The sequence below is a fragment of the Amblyomma mixtum genome, chromosome 5 (assembly GCF_055824585.1).
Source record: "Amblyomma mixtum isolate Tamu chromosome 5, ASM5582458v1, whole genome shotgun sequence".
In the NCBI taxonomy this organism is placed as follows: Eukaryota; Metazoa; Arthropoda; class Arachnida; order Ixodida; family Ixodidae; genus Amblyomma; species Amblyomma mixtum.
Window position 1 is genome coordinate 87,737,908 of NC_143016.1, and position 20,111 is coordinate 87,758,018.

Here is a 20,111-nt window from a genome sequence, read left to right on the forward strand (position 1 = left end):
GATTCAAAATAGGGACATGGAAGTGACCCACACAGAATGAACATTAGTGGACATGGGACTCGGTTACAGCAACCTACACATTCCCCTAGAATGCTATGTACTAGTTACATCTCTTGAAGGGCTAATTTTGCTACAAGGTGATCAATTATGTTTTTTGAGCTTGCATCTGCAATTTACACTCCCACAACGCTGTGGTTCCACAGTGAATGGCAAAAAAGAAAACACAGTGCAAGTAACAAGCATGAGACAAGAAGGATCAGGAAACGTAGAGGGTACCTATAGCATCTGTTAAAGAGGATGCGCTTCCGAGGGCTCCAACTGAACCGCGGATCAAGCTGTTCACCCGGTTCCGGAATCGATCTGACTCCCTGAAGTCCAGTTCCTCAAAGCGCAGGCTCTGTACCACACCACTTCTTCTCTGCCTCTGCTGGTGAGCTGCAATGACAGTTTGCATTCAAATGTTTTAATTTTCAGTCAAAGCACATCGCACTAAATGCCACTTCAATCAAATTTCCCCGACAATGAAGTACCACTCCCAGAACTTCCACCGCATGTAGAAAATAGAGCGTCAAGACTCTCTCTCTCTTCAATGGAAATAACTTCAAAGGCGTATTTCACTCCAAGTTCTCACAATGCATAAACCTTTTCTTGGCCATTTGAAATTTTTAAAGATGCCAAATTACTTCCACACATTAAAGAACAGGCACTGTAGGTAAGTAACAAAAACTCGGGCTATTGCATTATGCAACTGCTGGTGCTGAAGAGAGGAGCAAAGCCAAAAATGTACTACAGGGGAACCCATCTGTGCGGCAGCCTGACTCAGAGCCCTGAACTGGCCCACCTGTCCTCTCCTTGCCCAGCTGAGGCACGGCCGACAGCTCCTGCCACGATGTTTTTGAGGTCTCGTCTTGGCTGGTCGAGCCATAGCCTGCGTCCGACTGGCCTCCTGCGGCAGTGTGAACCCCGGTCTTGGCCACTGCATCTACGTCCAGCAACCACTCCCCAGTCAGTCTATGCACCCGCGACATACCCAACAATGTGAAGGGGTGGGGTGGGGGAGGTCGAGCACAGAAATGGACTCCCGTGAAAAGAATGCCCCACCTTTAAACCTATCAGCAGTCAGCATCGCCACCTCTTTATTTAAATAAATAAATGAGCAAAAACATGCAGCTTCTGCACGTCAGCACAGGGCTTAAACAAAAGTGTTTGTTCAAACTCAATGATTATTCTCCTCCGCTCTGACGCCCAGATTCAAATCTCTATTAGCTATTGCCAATATACTACAGTCGAGCCCGGATATATTGAACCTGGAATATTTCAAATTATTGGATTTATGAAGCACACAGATTATCCCCTTGAAAAATCCCATGTAAAAGCATAGAAAAGTAGCACCACATATGTAACTCCAATTTAGGCAGTCATCCGATATATCGAACGGGCGCCGTGCCCCAGCAAGTGGCATTTCTCCTAACACAATTCTTCGATCACTTATGCACGGAGACGGGTCAGCTGCACGGCCTTGGACCTATGGTAGCACTAGCGCAGTAAATCGCGGGCTGCACTCGAGGGTGGCCTTTGGTCTCATCAAGCCACATTACTGTCATGGAGCAAAGTCACCCTAACTAACTAAAGCCTAGCAGCAGCCCCCGCGTGACGTGCTTCATTTGCTTCGCCGCTGAAGACATCGCACAAAACGAAGCAACTGATAGGCAGAGGCTAGTTCCGAAGCACCATCCACTGCGGCTTCAATGTGAAGCAGGCTCGGCGTAGCGACGCCGTTTGAGTGGTGCATTGCCGGCACGCCGGCGAGCGACACTTCGGGTCAAGAAGACCGTGACTAGCATGGCTACAACATATTCTTGCTTCTAGGTGACAGGAAAGGTTGTCTACTGCCATTTCTTGCACGTCAAATTACTGATAAACTGAACTATTTTATATTCCCCTTAGACTTCAACATATCCCGGTTCGACAGTAACACTGAGAATCTTCATTTTTCAGCACCTCACTGTCCCCAGAAAAAGCATGGTTCTGAATGCTAGTTTTCTGAATTTTCATTTTTGAACGCTCATTTGGCCACTGCTCTCCCTCCAAACCTTTCTGCTGTCTGTCCTTTCCTTTGCATCTCCTCCATACACTCCTTTTCTATGCCCCCTCTTCCACTCACCTATGTGACTCTGCACCCGGAGGCAGTAAGGTAGCACTGCCCCCAATCTGTGCTAGTATTCCCTCTTTCTGCTTTTGCACTAAGTGCGTACATCTCACATTTGTGTACAGCTGTACACAGCTGGTTTCATTTGGTTTAACGTCCCAAAGCAACTCTCAGGCTATGAGAGACTGTACGAGGCCTCTAGCATTTCGCCTCCAATGAAATGCAACCTCTTCGGCTGGGATCGAACCCGCATCTTTCAGGTCAGCAGCCAAGCACCATAACCGCTAAGCCACTGCGGCGATTACAGCTGTACATGAATGTGGCTACACTGTGCATGGTGCAGTAGGTAAATAAATCTACTATATAACAATGTACCTACCGCTACATAACACTTCCCAAGGCACGATGCACACTGCACAGCCTCTCCTGTGACACTCCACACATCTCACATAACCACAATTTTTCAGTAATGATGTACCTTTCAACTATGCCAATACATGGATTGTTTGTTATAAAAAATGACTCAATCTGCCTACATGCCAGGATTATTAATATTACAAATTACAATTATTACTACAAAGCAGCCTTAAAATAAACCTTTATGGTTTTGCCAACACGCAATGAGCAAGATACAAAACAAAGGCTACTTAAAAGGACGACCACCTTTTGCCCAGTGTCCAGTGCCTCCAAAGCAGCCTATGCACAATGCATTAACCAAACCGATGTGTGCATAGAACTGATTATTGCATCCAACCCTCCAGGTTTCCAGTCCACCTGCTAGCAATGGCCGCTTGCAAATGCACATGATTCGGGCAGAAATTGGCAACTATTGTATGACCATGAACTTAATTTGGCATAGACCCTCATGTTTGTGAAAAAGTATGACCATATTTCAGACTGAAGCTACCACATGTCCCTTCTGTCTAAAATATGTCATCTGAAAAAAGCGTTGATGCCGAGAGCATGGCGTGATATCTTCTCAAGTAAAGTGATAATCAAGTTTTCCACTACCCCAAAGACTCAAACAGGCTTATTCCATCGAATTACATAAAAACTTAGGCTGTTTCATCTACTCATACTCTTGTGAGCTTTGCTACAAAGTGCATTCACTTATGAGATGAACTCAACCAGGCTTATTCCATCGAATTACATAAAAACTTAGGCTGTTTCATCTACTCATACTCTTGTGAGCTTTGCTACAAAGTGCATTCACTTATGAGATGAGCCATGACGTCAAGTGTCACCGCAACAAAACAATGAATTAAGCCTCTTGGATGATTTACACCGTCAACAACAGATGCAGCACTCCTCAAAACTAGGTTATTACAGCTATGCAAAAATAAGCTTTCTCCCCTCCAATATACAATCAGTTTCTACCATGAGAAGACTTTGTTTTAGACTGTAGAAACTCTGATGACCGAAAGTTCCATAAATGTCTGCAAGGACTAGCATGAAAGCTGCAGCTCAAAACATCCAAGGATCTTCAATGACGGGTAGAAGAAACTGCACACAACTACTATGTGCAGGGCATTCCTTAAGCAGTGCTTGTGACAGCAAGTATATGAGAAAAGGGCTGCATTCTGACCCGAGCTGGACCGGTCGTCCGTCTTGATGAGCAACTCAGGAAGCAGCTCCGGAGTCACAGCCACGGGGTCGAGCTGAGGCCGCAGGGTCTCTTCGAGACTGGTGCGGCTGCTGCCAACACTACGCGGGGCGTCAGGCACTGTGGAGGCCAGAGAGCCCTGGGACCGCCGCAGAGCACGCTTGAACTGGGACACTGCCAGCACAACATTTCGCAGCTTGGCCCAGTGAGCACTGTCCCCGGTAGGCCACGCACACTCCAGCACAGCCTGTCAGAAAAAAAAAAAAAGTAAAAGATGGTCACTGATGACATCTTTTTTTGAGCACATGCCTTGCATGCTGCAGAGATCCCTCTTTTAAAATTGGAAGTGGCTGTTGTAGCTCAGCATCAAGTAATGTTTCCTGTCTCCTTCACTCAAAGAAGGGCACTTGCTTGATACTACATCTCCCTAACGACAGAACGATCCCGCTGCGTCGATACAGTTGATTCTGGCGGAAAAATTATTTGAGAGCAATGGAAGAGTGTGTTGGAGTCACTTCTATCCCAGCCAAGAAAGACAGGACGTCGAAATCTCAATCCTGTTCGTGCTGCTTGGAAAGAAACTGTGCAAGGCCTCTGTCACTGGATTCCAGCTCTCAAGCAGTTTTCAGGTATACTTGCCATTCAGCTACTGCAATGGGCAGTGAATATTCCTTTGGCTATAGTTATCCTGAATGGTTTGGGATTTCGTTCGAATTGCAATAATGTTTGTTTTAAAACTTTCCTGAGGTCTCAACCTCCTCCGCATGTCAAGTCAAACCTCAATGTAACGAACAAGGATATTATGAATTATTGGCTGTACCGAACTCTTCATAAAAATTTTTAACAAACACATGCAATTTTTACTTTATATACTGAACGCGGATGGCCATGAAACGGATATATTGAACTCCCCAACTCCAAGCAGTGCCCGCTTGGATGACAGGCAGCAGACTATGCCGCACTACACAAATGATTTGGTGGCGACGCGGCAAGCGTTCGGACCAAGGTTCGCACTTTTACCCCGCACTCGTGAACAGCGGCACTTAAGATACAACGGCACGTGGGGGGTGTAGGCAGTCAGCACGCGTTCACACCTCTCGCACACGTCAGTAGTGCCCTGGAAGCAGCAGCATGGAAAGCTGTAGGCTTGCAGTAACCATCCTGCGCTCAAGTCTGCTGTCACTGAGGGGGTCAAAACGGCAACAGCTTTTGCTCTGACATACCGCTTTCCACGCGACACGGCTGTGGTGCAGGAAAGACACCCTAGCAGGCACTTAAACCTGCCTCTATTGCCCACTTGTGGTGCTGAGCGGAGAAGCCAACCTAACTGCACTCATTTTTTGCGGCCTCCAGAATCATCATGAGTGCCTTTGAAATGTTGCTAAAGCCCAGGAAAAGGCCTCTTCACTTTTAGTAAGGATCTCCTGAGCTGCCATACCTTTGGTGACTAAATTGCATGCGTTTCTGACAAAATTTTATACTGCAAATTTTGGCTATATGGAACCATTTTAAGATTTTTTGCCTGTTTGCTATAACGAGGTTTCACTGTATATTTGTGCAAATAAGGTAAATTAGTCACTTTTCCATTGTTCTGTCATTCCTACTGATGTCCATAAGAAAAACTGTATCAAAAAATGAGAATTTGGCTGTCAACACGAAATATCGTGGGAAACTAGGGGCATTATTCACAGCCAATGCACTGACGCTGAAACCTATGTTGCAGCTTTTTGAATGAGCAAGCAAAACAACCATTTTATATGAGGTTTTGTCAAAACACCAAAATCTAAAATCTCCTTGCATACACCTCTATTCACCACCACTTTCGAAAATGGCCCACATCTAACTCAACATCCCAGAGGCCAGCCCGCACATCCTAAAGTCAGCTGAGATGAAGCTCGCATTCCTGCAGACTTAACATGTAGGTACCCAATAACCCAATGCACTTGCACCTCACAGTCCAATGGACCTTTTCACAAATTCTGCAGCGCCACCAAGCGGTCGCGCAAAGCACTCTGGGAAAACGGAGCGCCGCGGCGCCGCGCTCGTGTCTTTTTGTCCGTCTCTCCGACAGCGCCTGACCACTGGAAAGCCTTTCTCTGCCATCTCGTCGCCATCGCTGTTTCTTATACCTGTGCTACACGGGAACTTTCGAATGACATCTGAGTAGAATTACATTCGAGAATTGGAATGACATTCGGACTCGACGGACGCGCGCGGTGCTACACGACACTTTCCAAACGCATTCGAAAGCCTCAGCTCGTTTTCAGTGCACAACGACGACGACGGTCACACTAGTCCGACAACGACACTATATATATCACGCTCAACAGCAGCATGTTATTATAGTGAAATATCTAGTTTACTATGATATGATTGCAGTGGGACAAGTTTTCCAGGCCAACGACACCAACGAATCCGATCGGCGGACGGTCAGCCTTGTCGGCGGCTGAGCGAAAGCAGTGATGAGGCGGCGATGTGAATATGTTCGCACTTCTAAATGAGCGAAACGAACGGCTATATTTCACATGTGCACACCTGAACACTCCCCAGCGATAAGCACTTGCCAAATTCATTTCCGTCGACGACGACTCCCTTCCCTTGCGCGACGACTAGGCCTAGCGAGTCCGCAGGGTTGGATATCTATGATTGCGACGGTTGTGAAGAGCGAATCACAAGCTTTAGCGAATGAAAATGGTCACCGAGTGTAGTTTTGGCAACAGTGACCTGAAATAAACTATTGCTTACATCGCAGGGCATGCATATGATAAACGGGAAACGCCGGTGTGACCCAAACTGTCGAGCCGTGCTTTACGGCCAGCAGCAGTCGTCGCCGTCGCTAGCTTGTGGATAACAAGTTAGGCCGTTTCAGTTAAAGCGAACGGTTGCCAAACATACTTCTGGATAAAGTAGTTTAAAATAAAGTACTGGTCACGTCGGAGGAAGCCGGGACAAGAAGCGAGAAGCGCCGGTCCTGCGCGATGTCAACAGCCCGCTGTCAAGTGTTTCTCAGGCGTGCGATCGTATCATCGCTTCCCACACATTATCGCACTGCGTAAACAAGCACGGCTACAGTCGGTAAAAAAGAAAACAGGTTGTTTAATGTTTAAGAGAACTAAAGCGCTGGTTGCGTTTTATGTCATGAAAACGAGCACTAGCTGTTCGTACGCAGCGATGTAAACAGCAGTATGAGTGCAGTCGTGTCCATCGGCGCACTCCTGAGAAATTTCATGCTGACGCGGTAAATGTTCATTGCTGTAATATTATCTTCAAGCACTCCCTTAGACAGACTAACAGATAACCACCACAGCAGTGCGCTGCAACATTTTGCTAAGAGGCAACCAACAACGCTCACGAGAAGACGTACAACGCCTGTACACGGCGGCACAACACAGCAACACGCTTGACAGCAGCCGACGAGGGAGGCGATCGTTCCTTTCTCCCATCATGCTTTGCACGGATCCGCTAGGGGATGGCGCGGCGCTGCAATTTGTGGAAAGGTCTACTGTTCAACACTGTTCTGAAGACATTTACAGCACAGCTGAGGGGAGTTGTGGCACCAAAATGTAGCAAGAGAATGAAATGGTGCATTTGCTGTTAGGCTGAGGTGCACTGTTAAGCCATATCCTTGCCGCAACCAGCTCAAGAAGCAAAACACAAAATAACAGATGTTCTCTCAAGATATTCTGCATAAACATGTTATTACTGGTGAAAGTTACAGGCCATCAATTTGCAACTTGCAACTGTAATGAAAACAGTTTTTGTGCGCTGAACACAAACGTCAATCATCAGTGAGAGATGGCCGCAAGTAAAGCATACTTTCATATTTACAATGATGCAACACATGCCAAATCTTTTTTGAGTCAAAATCAATAAGGTAGCACAGAAGATATTACCACAAGTACATGAAGATGCACAACAAAACCCATGCGAGTTGACAGAAGAGAAACAAAGTCTCAAAGTAAAGGTTGTGTTACCTTGTTATAGTAACCATAGGTGATGGCATTAGCTTGAACGCCGTGCTTCTTCATGTCAAACAGGATCTTGACTGCAAGAGCTGGCTGACCGTACTGGCCACACAGCAGCATGAGAATACGATAGGATACCTGAAATGCAACGAAACAACAAACAATGTTTCCATATTTGGTTATCACTAGGGGTGTGCAAATACCGAAATTTTCGAATAGGAATCGAATATGAAAATATCTGAATATTGAATCGAATATCTGTTCAGTACAAAAAAAAAAAATATTTCAGAAAATGATAAACAAGCAAATGTTGTTGCCTTTACTTTTTCAAAATAGCGCATGGTCTTTGCAACTGAAGTGAACAAACCTCGACAGACTCAGCACTGTACAAAAAACATGATGTGCACAGAAATGTATACTGCTTAATCTGATCAGACAGCATAACAGTATTCAACCTGTAATGTGATCATGCAAAATGATATCCAAAAAATGACAAGACTGGCAACAAGAAAAAAAAGATGGCGGATATTAAAACCTCAATAATTCGGAGTTCAAGGGACCGGAAGAAATGCCTGAATTATCCACAGGTCGATTTGTAAAATGCCCCATGACCCCTGAAAAAAAAACAAAAAAACTGCCGATTATGTGAAAACACGGTAAAGCCTTATGAGGCAGCTCCATCGCGCAAACACCTATAAGCCCATGAAAAGTGCTCAGTTTCGGCATGCTGGAGGAACAATGCGAATGTAAGCGAGTGGGGAACACAAACTGGCGTCGAAACGGCAAGACTGCTTCTAGAAAGGAAAAAGAAATGACCAGAGATGCATCAGTCGGCGTCTGAAAGAAGCGCGGAGCTGGAATCGGACTACTGACGGATGTGTGGGCCAACAGCTGCCGTCGCCACGGGTGAGCAGCGAAGCTCAGAAACCGAAACTATGCAGCAGGCAATTTTTTGACCTAATGACAGGGGCCCTCCGATCATTGTCAGGCTGGCCATCGCATCTACTTAAAAGGTGCATGGGTTACAACGCATCATGCAATAGGCGAAATATTTACACAATCGCTTACACTGCTGTGACACCTTGACTCGCCCCTTTTGGAGACTCATGCAAAGTTCTGCATGCGGGCTTTCCCGCATATCATAGTTTACCAAAATGAGATGGCGGACCTCACACAAGGAGAGTTATGAAGGTGACAGGCCGAATGCCGTGGGTGTGGGCATTGAGTAACATATTAAGGAATGATTAAAAAAGCGAGTTTTCACACTGCAATCGTTCGAAGTGGGTCATCGGCCATCTTGTTCGCAGCACATGTGATATGTGAAAAAGCCTGCTTGTGGAATTTCGCACGGGGTCAAGCCTAACAGCATTGGAACACGACCAGTCCAAACGGTAAACGACGGAGAAGAGAAGGAACAGGATCTTTGTATTGTTTCCCTGGAACTATAAACTTGATCGTTGGATAATCTGCCCAGATATTGTGGTTTTGCCAGAGTCAAATTTATGAGAGCCAGCGCGGTATACAGTTGAACCCCTCAATAACGAAAGCCCTCAAGAACGAAATTCTCGCGGCAACGAAAAATTCTGGCACCCCCGGCGAACTCCCATATGGTTCAATGCATTTGTCCCCTCTCAACAGCGAAGGGTTTTTAAAAAGCAGTCCCGAATTAACGAAAGTTTGAGGTAATCATCTGCAACATTTTTTCGGCACATCAGCCAGTCGGGAACATAGAATGGGCAAAACTGCAGCAGCACACTTATCCGACAAGTCGGGCCCGTTCATTTCACCTGCCAACAAGCACCGGTGCAGCCATTTTTGTTTCCTTTCGGTTGGTTCGGTAATGATGATGATAGCAAAGCATTTTCTTTTTTTGCCCGCTGAAAGCGGATTTTTGCTAGCCCGTCTGTTGGCGACTACGCACGCACGTGACGACACCGCCGGCCAACCGGGGAAGAGCAAGGAACCCTTTTTTTTTCTTTTCGCTAGTGCGCCGACCACGCTATCTCGCCGATCTCGCCGTCCGCCTTGTGCAAGCCGAATTCGGTCGCGACTTGCTTGTGTACAGTGTTTTTTGTTGTTTTTTTTACTGTCGGAAACATGCCGCCTCCGAAAGTTTTTGACGCTGCAGGAAAAGGCTGCAATCATCGCCGAAGCTGAAAAAGGCAGAAAGAAGACGGACATTGCGGAAGAGTTCAGTATCCCGTGCAGCTCACTTTCTACGATTCTGAAATCAAAGAATGGCATCATGAGGAATTCAGCGACGACGCTATTATCGACAGTGTGCGCAAAGGAAATGAGGCAAGTGACGACGAAGACTGCGATAACCAAGCACAAGGTAAGCAAGTAAGCTCGCGTGATGTGCTTGATGCTTTTGACGTTATCCGGACTTTTCTCGGCGACCACGACGACGACGAAGCTATGCATAGCTTATCAAGCTGTGATGCCAGAGTCGTCAAGCTCCTGCACAGCAATGTCAAGCAGAGCAAAATAAGCGACTTTTTTCATTAAATTTTCGTTCTGCAAGGTAATAGTTGTGCTTATTTGTCTATTTTCGCGACAGCGAAATTCTCACGACAACGAAAAGGTTTTCCTGCCCCGGCGGTTTTGTAATTGCGGGGTTCGACTGTACGATCGCTGGAAAGTATTTGGAAATTCTCGAATATCAATTTTGCGCACAGAAATACGAACTGAATATCTAAATTTAAAATATTTGCACACCCCTAGTTATTACTAGTCAACATAAGCACCACGTGCAATGAACCTATCGGTTCGTTACTACACTAAAAGGTTAGGTTTATGGGGTTTAACATCCCAAAGTGACACAGGCAATGAGAGACGCTGTAGTGAAGGGCTCCGGATAATTTCAACCATCTGGGGTTCTTTAATGTGCACTGACATTGCAGAGTACACAAGCCTCTAGCATTGCGCATCCATCGAAATGTGACCACCGCAGCCGGGATCAAACCCGTGTCTTTCGGGTCAGCAGCCGAGCACCATAACCACTGAGCCACCACGGTGACTGTTACTACATTTAAAACAGGTTCACTTCATACAGCAGCAATAAAAAATGATAAGTTACTTCAAAACAATGCTTCATTAAACCATCACTAGGGCAGTGACAATGATGGTGATGTATCAGCTGACGAAGACAATAGGGGATATTCAAAATTCCGCAAGTGCACTTTCCCACATAACTATGTTGCCCCAAACAAGATGGCCGACTTCGCTATAAAGGAACTAGGTGGGCTACAGGACAGCCGCTAAAGGTGTGGATAGAATGTAAGAAACGTATATTGGAAGAATCAAACAAAAAAAGTCTTTCTTGCTTTGTCTCAGCTGGAAACGCATGGTCAGCCATCTTGTTTGGGACAACATTGTTTTGCGGGAAAGCGCACTTGCGGAATTTTGAATATCCCCTATTGTGGCACAATGGTCACTGCTGGATAAAAAATAATTACAATTTACCACAGTTAACTAGGAGACATGTAACACGTCTAATTCTCCTACGTCTTTTATCACTACTTAGTTTGCTCAGATCAGTTCTCTATGCTCAATAATGGCATGGAAGATGGCAGACGGAAAATTTGCCAAACAAAAGCGAACCTCATCAGGGGCAGGCAGCTTGAGCTGCTGCATGCGTTGCAGGATTTCATCAGCCACACGCAGGGCCTTGGCTTTGGACGCAAAGGTCTTGGTGTAGGCTGGCAGGTGCATGAACCAGATGCTGTAGCTGGTGCCTGCTAGACACCTGAGAAACCACCATTCAGGACTGTTACACACAGCACTAGACACTACCCATACATGATTTCAGTTCACAGCAGGTCTGGCATTAAAACAGTAGAGAGACACACTCACGCTAAAAGCGCCCTAGTGAATAGCAATGCTGTGGGCACCACTAAAGAATTTTACAGATTTGACAAGCCAATTCAGATTAACAAATATGCCAATAAAATCTATGAATAAGCACAAACAGACAAGATTGCTGAGTAAGTACAGCTGAGGCCAATTGCAAAAAAATCATGTTATACAAGAGACTGCTAAACCTACACGAACCTACGTGTAGGGACAGTGGGGCAAAATGTAAACTTTGTTACTTAGCATCATTTAACTTATAAACTTAAAATCATATCAACTGGATAGCTAGCTGAACTAGCTGTATGCGCACTACAATTTAGGTTAAGGTTGACAAAATTAGTCTTTTCTCAATCAGACAAAAAAATTGCAAAATTAGCCTTAGTGGGCAAGAAAACAGTTGAAAAGGACCGACTTTGTGCACACCACTTTTTTCGGGACACTGCAGCACAACCAACCAAGCGTCCTGGATTAATGTGTGAATTTGTTTATTACAATTAATTATTCCTCTTAATTTATGCAAAGTTTAAGCGGGTCTGCTCCTTGCATTTTTACAGGAAAATTATTTTAACAGCAGGCTACACATGGGGCAAAACACGGAATCGTGGAGTTTCTCAGGGTCGAAAGTAAAGACAATGACTTTCAGTGCTTGCTCTGAAGCTCTGCCTTTCTTTTCTGGCTTTATAGGATGGTCCGCACATATCAGAGGAAAATATTGATTACAAATAGGCGCGAAGACATATAAAAAGCCCTACAGAACATCAAGCAGCACTGGTGCCACCAAGTATCTTAGTGTCCCTAAAGAGCCCTCCACAGTAGAAGAAAATGAAAGAAGGCAAAGGGCAGGAACTGGACAATGTTTCTTAGGGATCTAAGCAGCATACTCTTCCTGACTACCAAGAACGCCCACTTTTAAAACAAACCGTGACGATGGAGCAAGCTCAGTTCAGCCTAACCTACTATAATGCCCAGATGTTCGCATTCACACTGTACAAATCAAGCAGTGTAAAATGTGCATTCGACAAGGGTGAAGCACAAGAGTGACATTTGTGACACTGGAACAAAGGAGTTGAGAAGAAGGCTGGAAACTCAGCCTGGATGTAGAACTGCCAAGCTTGCAGTGGGTCATGGAACAAAACAGCGACAGGCTGTGTTTGCACACAGTGCTCGTCATGCCAAAAGGCTCACTAAGATAGTGTTGGTGCCCATAGAGTAAACTTTGTGTACATTCATTGCGAGACAGAGCAATGACTGTTTTTTGGGGAGGCACCTCCTTTTGCCATGTGCATTGTCTCATTTTGCTCCGAGGGTTGGGGCACGATGCAGTATCTTGAAATTTCTCCCCAAAATTTTCCTGTGTTCTGCTTCATATGGCCTTTTCATATTTAATGAGCATGATGCCAGGATGGTAGCAAATAATCCAGCAATATTTGTTAATCAATATTTGCGAAAAATAAAAAAAAAATATGATCTAGAAATGTGTGTTGAGTTTCACCCCACTCTTCCCTATCTGCCTACTTACAGCAGGTGACAACTAAATTACAGCAAGAAAGTGCAGGCTTACTTTGCCCAGCTGACGGGGCACTCGGCTTGTATCCGGGCAGCCTGCAAGCAGTATCAAGACAATGTTCACTCAACAACACAACAACATCCTGATAAGCAAGTGAAGATAGGCTGTCATGTATTTCTAGTCTAAAACTTAAGGGCCTGACATTACACCCATGCATTGTTGACTGGCATGAATGACATTCACTACAGCTGTCATTACGACAAATGCTCCAAAATATCAGTCTAGTCTTAAAGATTTCAGTTACCAGCATTCCAGAATTGCCAGGAAAGTTGCTGCAGAGAAATGACAGGACAACAGAACTTTGCAGAATGTGACAAATGATTAGATGCCTATATTAATGGCACAGTTCAATGACAAAAGAATGGTTCAGGAATCATGGAAGTAATGAATCCTAGAAGCAGCTTTCACAGCACAAGATGTCACTTTATTTCGATCACCTGAGACTTAAACAATGTCAAAAAGAAGAAAAGAAAAGGAAAACTGCACATACTTACAACAAACAAACAAGCAAAACAAAGCCACTTCAAAAGTAATTTCATCAGGAGTTAACGAATGATAAAGCAAACCCAGTTCACCTGTTCTTGGGAAAAGTTATCAGCGTAGGCACAGCCCACATGTCTCCAAAATTAGTTATGAAGAATAGAGTTAGAACAAGTCTCTCCCCACATGCTTTTATAAACCGCACGAGACCAACAACTGTGACACGTTTTAATTATTTCTTCATGTTTCACTTTTCACTAATTTATAAATGTGAGACTTCAGGTCTTTTGGTTCACATTATTATAACGCTGGTGTTGAAGCTTTGACACTTAACATGCAAGCCAACCACAAGCTGCAGTGGTGTTACTGATTCAACAGGAAACTGAGCCCACAGTTTCAAAATAGAGCAGATGCTTGAAAGACAGTTTCTACAAAATGATGTGCACCTGCTTTTTGGGGTTTTTATTCCTGCTGATGAACTTGGTTTTACTGCCTAAAATCTTCATTCAGAACTCTTCAAATGCTTGCTGTCAGTATGTACCTAATAAGCACATGTTACCCCACTTCTATCATGCTCTTAAACATTGACATCTAGGCACTTCTTTTGTAATATTTGTCATTCCAAGACTGCGACATCCTCGCAGAGAACACAATGAGCCATTCTGCTGTATAAACGAACACTTGTATGGAAACCCTAATTAATATGATAGAAGCAATGAGCACCAAGCACCAAAATTCATGCACTGAGAACAAGATATAATTAACAACCACATGTTAAAGCTACTTACACCTAATTTTACATAGCATCACAAAGGCTAAATGTAAAACTTCATGCTTGATCTTGCAAATGATGTGGACCTTCAATCCACCAGTTTCACTCGTATAATTTTGCTCTTAGAGTCCCTCGACCAGCCGACTGCTGCATTACAAACAGTCACAGGATAAGGCCAAAGATCAAGCATTCTGCACACGAGTAAACAAAGTATGAAAAAAAAAGTGATGGAGAGATGGCAGGTGTGCAAACTGTGCGAAGAGCAGGGTTCACTTGTAATTGCAAGGTCCAGCAGCAGCCTAACGTCTGCAAAAGCCTCCTCACCATGTCAAAAAGGCTCACATAAAGCAGATAGTTCAGGCTCAACTTAATTTTTGTTTCTCTTTAACTTACTTTTTGCTTCTCCTTTCCAGTCACTTCACTGCTAGTGACAGCACTGCGCATAACAGTGTTCCAAGGCATGACCTTGCAGGCCTGCCCAACTCACCCGCAGGGCAGATTTAACCTCCTGCTTGGTGCGACGAGCGACAGGGCTCGCTGACGGCTGGAACTCTGGTACCACCCGCAAGAGGGAGGTGGCGGGCTGCCGGTGAAACAGGGCCGAATTCAGGGACCCAAAGGTGCCAGGGCTGCCATTGATGCCTTCCACCAGTGGGGCTTCAGGTGCCGAGATGAACACAGTGTGCTCATGGCTTTGCAAGGACCCTGCCACCTGAATGGCGAAACAGCACATTTCGAGGCCATTACCCTCAGGACTGCAGCTAGGGCTTAAGGTCAGGGTGGGACTGACGGGGAGTAAAGGACTCCTCGCTAAATTCTGGAGAGGTCGCAGGCCCCTGTGTGCTGGCGATCAGCTAATGCATGCAACATGAGTCGGTTAGCGTCTTGTAAAAATACCATGTATACTTGTGTAAGGGCTGCACCACTAACTTGGCAGCCAGTAATCTGTTAAAAAAAAAGTTAGCAAAAGAACTGCTTCATGCGCGCATAGTTTTGTTCATGTGCTGGGAGTTGAAAGACGATAACTGCCTGCGACACTCAAAACGACTAAAAAAAAAAGTGTGGCCCTTACACAAGTGCTATTACATATGCAGTAATATTTCCAGTTGTTGAAGTCAGAAGTACACGCAGAAAACTAAAAGAATTACAAATGGAACCCTTTCAACTAGCAACCCTGGAAGTGAACAGAAAAACGAAAACCTGCGAGATGTGGACATTGTTGCACACAGTGAGTGTAAATGTGACGCTACTCAAGTTGAGCACCAAACAGCTTGCATTTTTGGCAACAGAAGCTAAACAAGTCAAAGATTCCTGAGAAAGTTCAGGCTCTTCATAAGCCACCTCATCAGAGCAAAAACAGCACAGGCTAATTTATTTTGCAGCATCAATAACTAAAGCTATGACAATAAGTGTTTCAATACCGAAGTACCGGCTTCAATCCCACGCTTCCAGAACCGCATACCTAAACCACATCAACTTTTGTACTACACAAAACTTAAAATCCTAGTACGGCAAATAACAAGCAACACAGCATTAAAGTATGATATAACTCCCACCATTTCTGCAAGTTCAACAAAGCCTATGGGAAAAACAATCCACGTTATAATGGAACTAAACGTAATATTGCTGACGGCAGCATCCATGCCAACAACCACTCTTAAAGGTGCACTGAAGAGGATTCTTAACATGTCTTTTTATCGCGGGAACTCAATCCACACGTTCCTAGCATTCTTAGAAACAGTGACTTATTGCCCTGTGTGGCCGATTTCCCCAATTAAAACGAATTAACATCCGGCTCCCGCCTTTTTTTTTTAATTCTGCCTCATACGGTGGGCGGAGTCGACCAACGCGTGGAGCGCCTTTCACCCAGTCCTGTGGAGGCTTTGCTGTCGCTTCATTTTGTTTTTTAGGTTTCCATGAATAAATAGTTTCATTCACAGATAATATAGCCGCAAAATAAGCCTGAAGAAATAAAAATACGCGCGGACTATTTGCTACTACGGACTACTACGTATTACTCCGCCGATGGCAGAGCGGCAAGCCGCCACGGGACCGGGTGAAAGGCGCTCCACGCGTTGGTCGACTCCGCCCACCGTATGAGGCAGAATTAAAAAAAAAAAGGCGGGAGCCGGACGTTAATTCGATTTAATTGGGGAAATTGGCCACACAGGGCAGTAAATCGCAGTTTCTAAGAAAGCTCGGAACGTGTAGATAGAGTTCCCGCAGCAAAAAGACAAGTTCAGATTCCTCTTCAGTGCACCTTTAATCAACCACCGAACAGCATACATTGAACAGTCGAAAAACTAAATGTGGCAAGATTGCTGACATGTACAAAGACGCACCTCCAAAAGCAAGTGCTCAGCAGAGTCACCAGCAGCGTCCACCCTTTCTGTACATTCATCAAAGAATGCCAGGCTCACATCTTTGTCAGAGACAAACGAGCGCTCCTCAATGAAACGGGTGAACATCTGCGTGTGCATCATTAGCTGATAGAAGCGGTGGTAGTTCCGATCTCGGCTCTTCATAAAGCCTGCAGGGAACAGAGAATGTAGCAGTCAGTCCCACTATGTCCAAAGAAAAATCGCACAAAGAGCAATGCCAGCATACAGCTACTTCGCATTACTGCCATAAACTAACTGCAGCAGTGAAATGATACGCAGAAGTGCTACGCTGGCCAAGAATCATCAAGTTTCCAAGTGGCCACAGAAACCAAAAGGAAACCACACAAAAGACGTTAAAAACACAAGTGGTGCGAAGCAATACATTTATAACTGGCATGGCTATATAAATCTTAATGTGCATTAGCTGTTGCAAAAGCCCAGTGTTAAGTATCATCAACTAAAAACAATTCTCGCTACCAAATGCCCCTTATATCTGCTCCTGATTACAGCAATAGCAATAACGATGGACATGAGGAAAAGCATCAACACGATTCAAAGCTCAACGTTGGTTGGCTGGTGTTTGCAAGCAGAAGAGGTTAGCCTTACAAAGCACTCAGTGCGCTTTACTCAAAGCACCAGCATGACTTGAGGCACACACAAAATACCAGTAAGCATTAAATGCTCAAGGAGCTAAAAGAGCTCACCATTGAAGTCGAACAGTGAATTAGGGTCCGTGACTCCTGGCTTTGGGGCAGTGGTGATAGGCCGGAGGTATGAGCCAAAGTCTTTAAGGATGGCTGCCATAAACCGCAAGAATGCCTCCTGGATCTCCAGCTCCAGTCGACGCTGAGCACAGGCGTTCACGATCAGTGGGCACAAGGCAAGACAAAGAACTGCAACGACATACCTCCTTCTTGTGGAGCCCAATTTCCCGATCAAAGGGCCCCAGGGCTCCTGCTGACGTCGGGTTCTGTGCAGCCACGGCTGCCATGCCAGCAGCATTGCTTTCGTACATGCAGACCTTCTCGTACAAAGACTGCAGGTTCCCACGCAGTGTCCGGGCCGCTTTCTGCATGTAAGGGACAATTAAAGCCTCTGCCCCGCTCGTCTACTCTGCCACCCCCCAAAAAATAAAATGAGCGCATTACGACAAGACATGCAACAACTACAGAGGTGGTTATTGCACGAGGTACAGCTCATCAGTGGTTTAATTATGGGCATCACTGCTAGCACCTCATGACAACATTAGTAACATTGCTAAATGAGGTTACAACCCTCGCCACACTTTGAGAAAGTCGGTGTGTGTAGGGCAGCCCACTTAAAGTCCAGCCTAAAGTCCAGCGGAAACTTCAAAAGGCAAGTTGTATATCGTACAGAATAAGTGACAGCAAGTATCCCCAGCAAGTGGACTGTGGATGTTGCTTTGTCTCACAAGGCTGCACAGTGCTGGCTGGTCTTACTTGCTGCTCATCAGCTGCACTTCACTGTAAGCAGACACTGCACTATAAGCGTAGACGCAGCCCACATGGTTTGGGCTCAAGAGAATTGCTGACTGTTCCAGCATCTCTCACGGTGACAGCAGTTTTAAATGACAAAAATTTTTCCAATTCTCAAACACTACCGCTCCAAGCTCTTGAAAATAATTGCAACAGCTTTTCATTCCCTTTCAAAACTGTGAAACTGAGCAGGTTCAGCCTACAACTCAATTTCCACCTAGTTCTTGGAGACACGATACATGTCTAAACTTCTGGCAAATACTGCGTGCAGCTACTGCATGAGCCTTTCTATGTGAAGCGCACATTTAGCCCGGCACCTGAGCCTCAGACAGTGTGCTCTATTATAAAAAGATGCGTCTTTGAGAGACATCTCAGCAAAGTGAGAGCAAGATATACATCACTGTTTACCTTGGGAAGAAGCTTAACAGTAAGGAAGCTTTTCTCTTCGTTTCTGGAAAAACGAAAAGGAAACGGCAAGCGCCCTTCAAATTTCAAGCAAACTACAAACAACACATGCACAAATGACACAACAAGATATTGTAAAGCGCACAGAGAAGGGACATCAACTTTCACAAGAAATTTGTCGGCAAATATTTCTTGTACAGTCTAGCCCGTTTATAACGAAGCCACTTATAGCGAAATAGTGGTTATAACGAAGGGATTTCAATTTCCCATTCCCATTTTTGCATTTTCAATACATTTTGGGTCTGGTTTTAACGAAGTAAATAAGAGCGCGTAAGCGGATATAACGAAGAGATTTAATACCAACCAAAAATAATGTGCCAATCAACACATTTTTGCGTCCTTGAGGCGTTTTTTTCCGCGAAAATAAGAGCAAAATTCGGCTGACAGCGTCCTTTCGTGGCGTCGTCTGCTCTCCTGCGGAGCGAAAGGTTGCTTCACTGCACCACATGGCACGCCGGTCTCATGTTGCGCCGTCCTTGAACAGCGTCACGGCGTAGAGCAGTAGAGCACGCCACGGAGGCGGCGCCTGCTGGGAACGAAGCTACCGCTGATGCTGCCGCTGCGACGGCCTGCTTGGAGCAGCTTTGGGATTCCGCTAGCGACTTGAACCTTGTGCCTGCGGGTCTAAGCCACAAGGACTTCGTTTTCACCGACGAAGACCTTGTTGCCACCGAGGACTTGACGACTGAAGAAGTTGCCGGGAGTGTCATGAAAGAGACCTTGACGGAGAGCGCCTCCGACAGCGAATGCGACGATGCTAGTTGTGCCCCTAAGCCTGTCACCTCCGCAGCGGCCATCGCAGCTGTTGACACGCTACGGATGTACCTCGGGAGTCCGGAGTTCGACCAGATCTTTGGTTCGCAGTTGGATGGTATGGAAGCCGCAATCCTGAAGTCCGCACTCGCGAAACGTGTTCAGGGGACGCTGGACAACTTCTTTCAGCGGCAATAAATCGGTATGCCGATTTTTGCATTTTTTTTTTGTAGTCCGCATATTACGAAATAGCGGATATAGCGAAGTGATTTCCGATTCCCGTCGACTTCGTTATAACCGGGCTAGACTGTATCAGCAATAATTATTTTTTGTTCTTGTGCGTCTGAGCTGAAAAATTTTAAGTGCTCAAAGCAATATCTATGGAGTCTATGGTTTTCACCTGCACATACAAATTCTAGCCTTTTCAGTTTATTTTGTTAATAGGAACTAAAACATAAGAGGCAAAATGCTCACATAAAGATCGTGTTTGTGTCGAGATCAACGCAAGCCACTTCCTGTGGTGGCTCATACATGTCAAAGTACCTGGAATCCACACCTGCAACAGAACAAGCTTTTATTGGCTCATGCAAAAAAAGGTCAGTGCTTTTCACTCAGAGCAGTTTCT

General features: G+C 45.3%; 1 protein-coding gene across 8 annotated transcripts in view; it reads right to left on the reverse strand.

Moving 5' to 3' along the window:
- Nucleotides 1-20,111, reverse strand: part of Crag (DENN domain-containing protein Crag) — a 62,745-nt gene that overhangs the window by 24,435 nt on the left and 18,199 nt on the right. For 6 of the 8 annotated variants that reach the window (XM_089545412.1, XM_089545414.1, XM_089545413.1 and 3 more), the window contains 12 exons: nt 19,961-20,042; nt 18,677-18,719; nt 17,680-17,841; nt 17,477-17,618; nt 16,734-16,921; nt 14,879-15,103; nt 13,134-13,174; nt 11,321-11,465; nt 7,727-7,855; nt 3,735-3,999; nt 842-982; nt 277-435 (listed from right to left, as the gene is read on the reverse strand). In XM_089545412.1, coding sequence (XP_089401538.1) covers nt 277-435; nt 842-982; nt 3,735-3,999; nt 7,727-7,855; nt 11,321-11,465; nt 13,134-13,174; nt 14,879-15,103; nt 16,734-16,921; nt 17,477-17,618; nt 17,680-17,841; nt 18,677-18,719; nt 19,961-20,042 — 1,722 coding nt within the window. The remainder of the gene's footprint in view (nt 1-276; nt 436-841; nt 983-3,734; nt 4,000-7,726; nt 7,856-11,320; nt 11,466-13,133; nt 13,175-14,878; nt 15,104-16,733; nt 16,922-17,476; nt 17,619-17,679; nt 17,842-18,676; nt 18,720-19,960; nt 20,043-20,111) is intronic. The other 2 variants (XM_089545417.1, XM_089545418.1) reach the window with 2 other exon arrangements.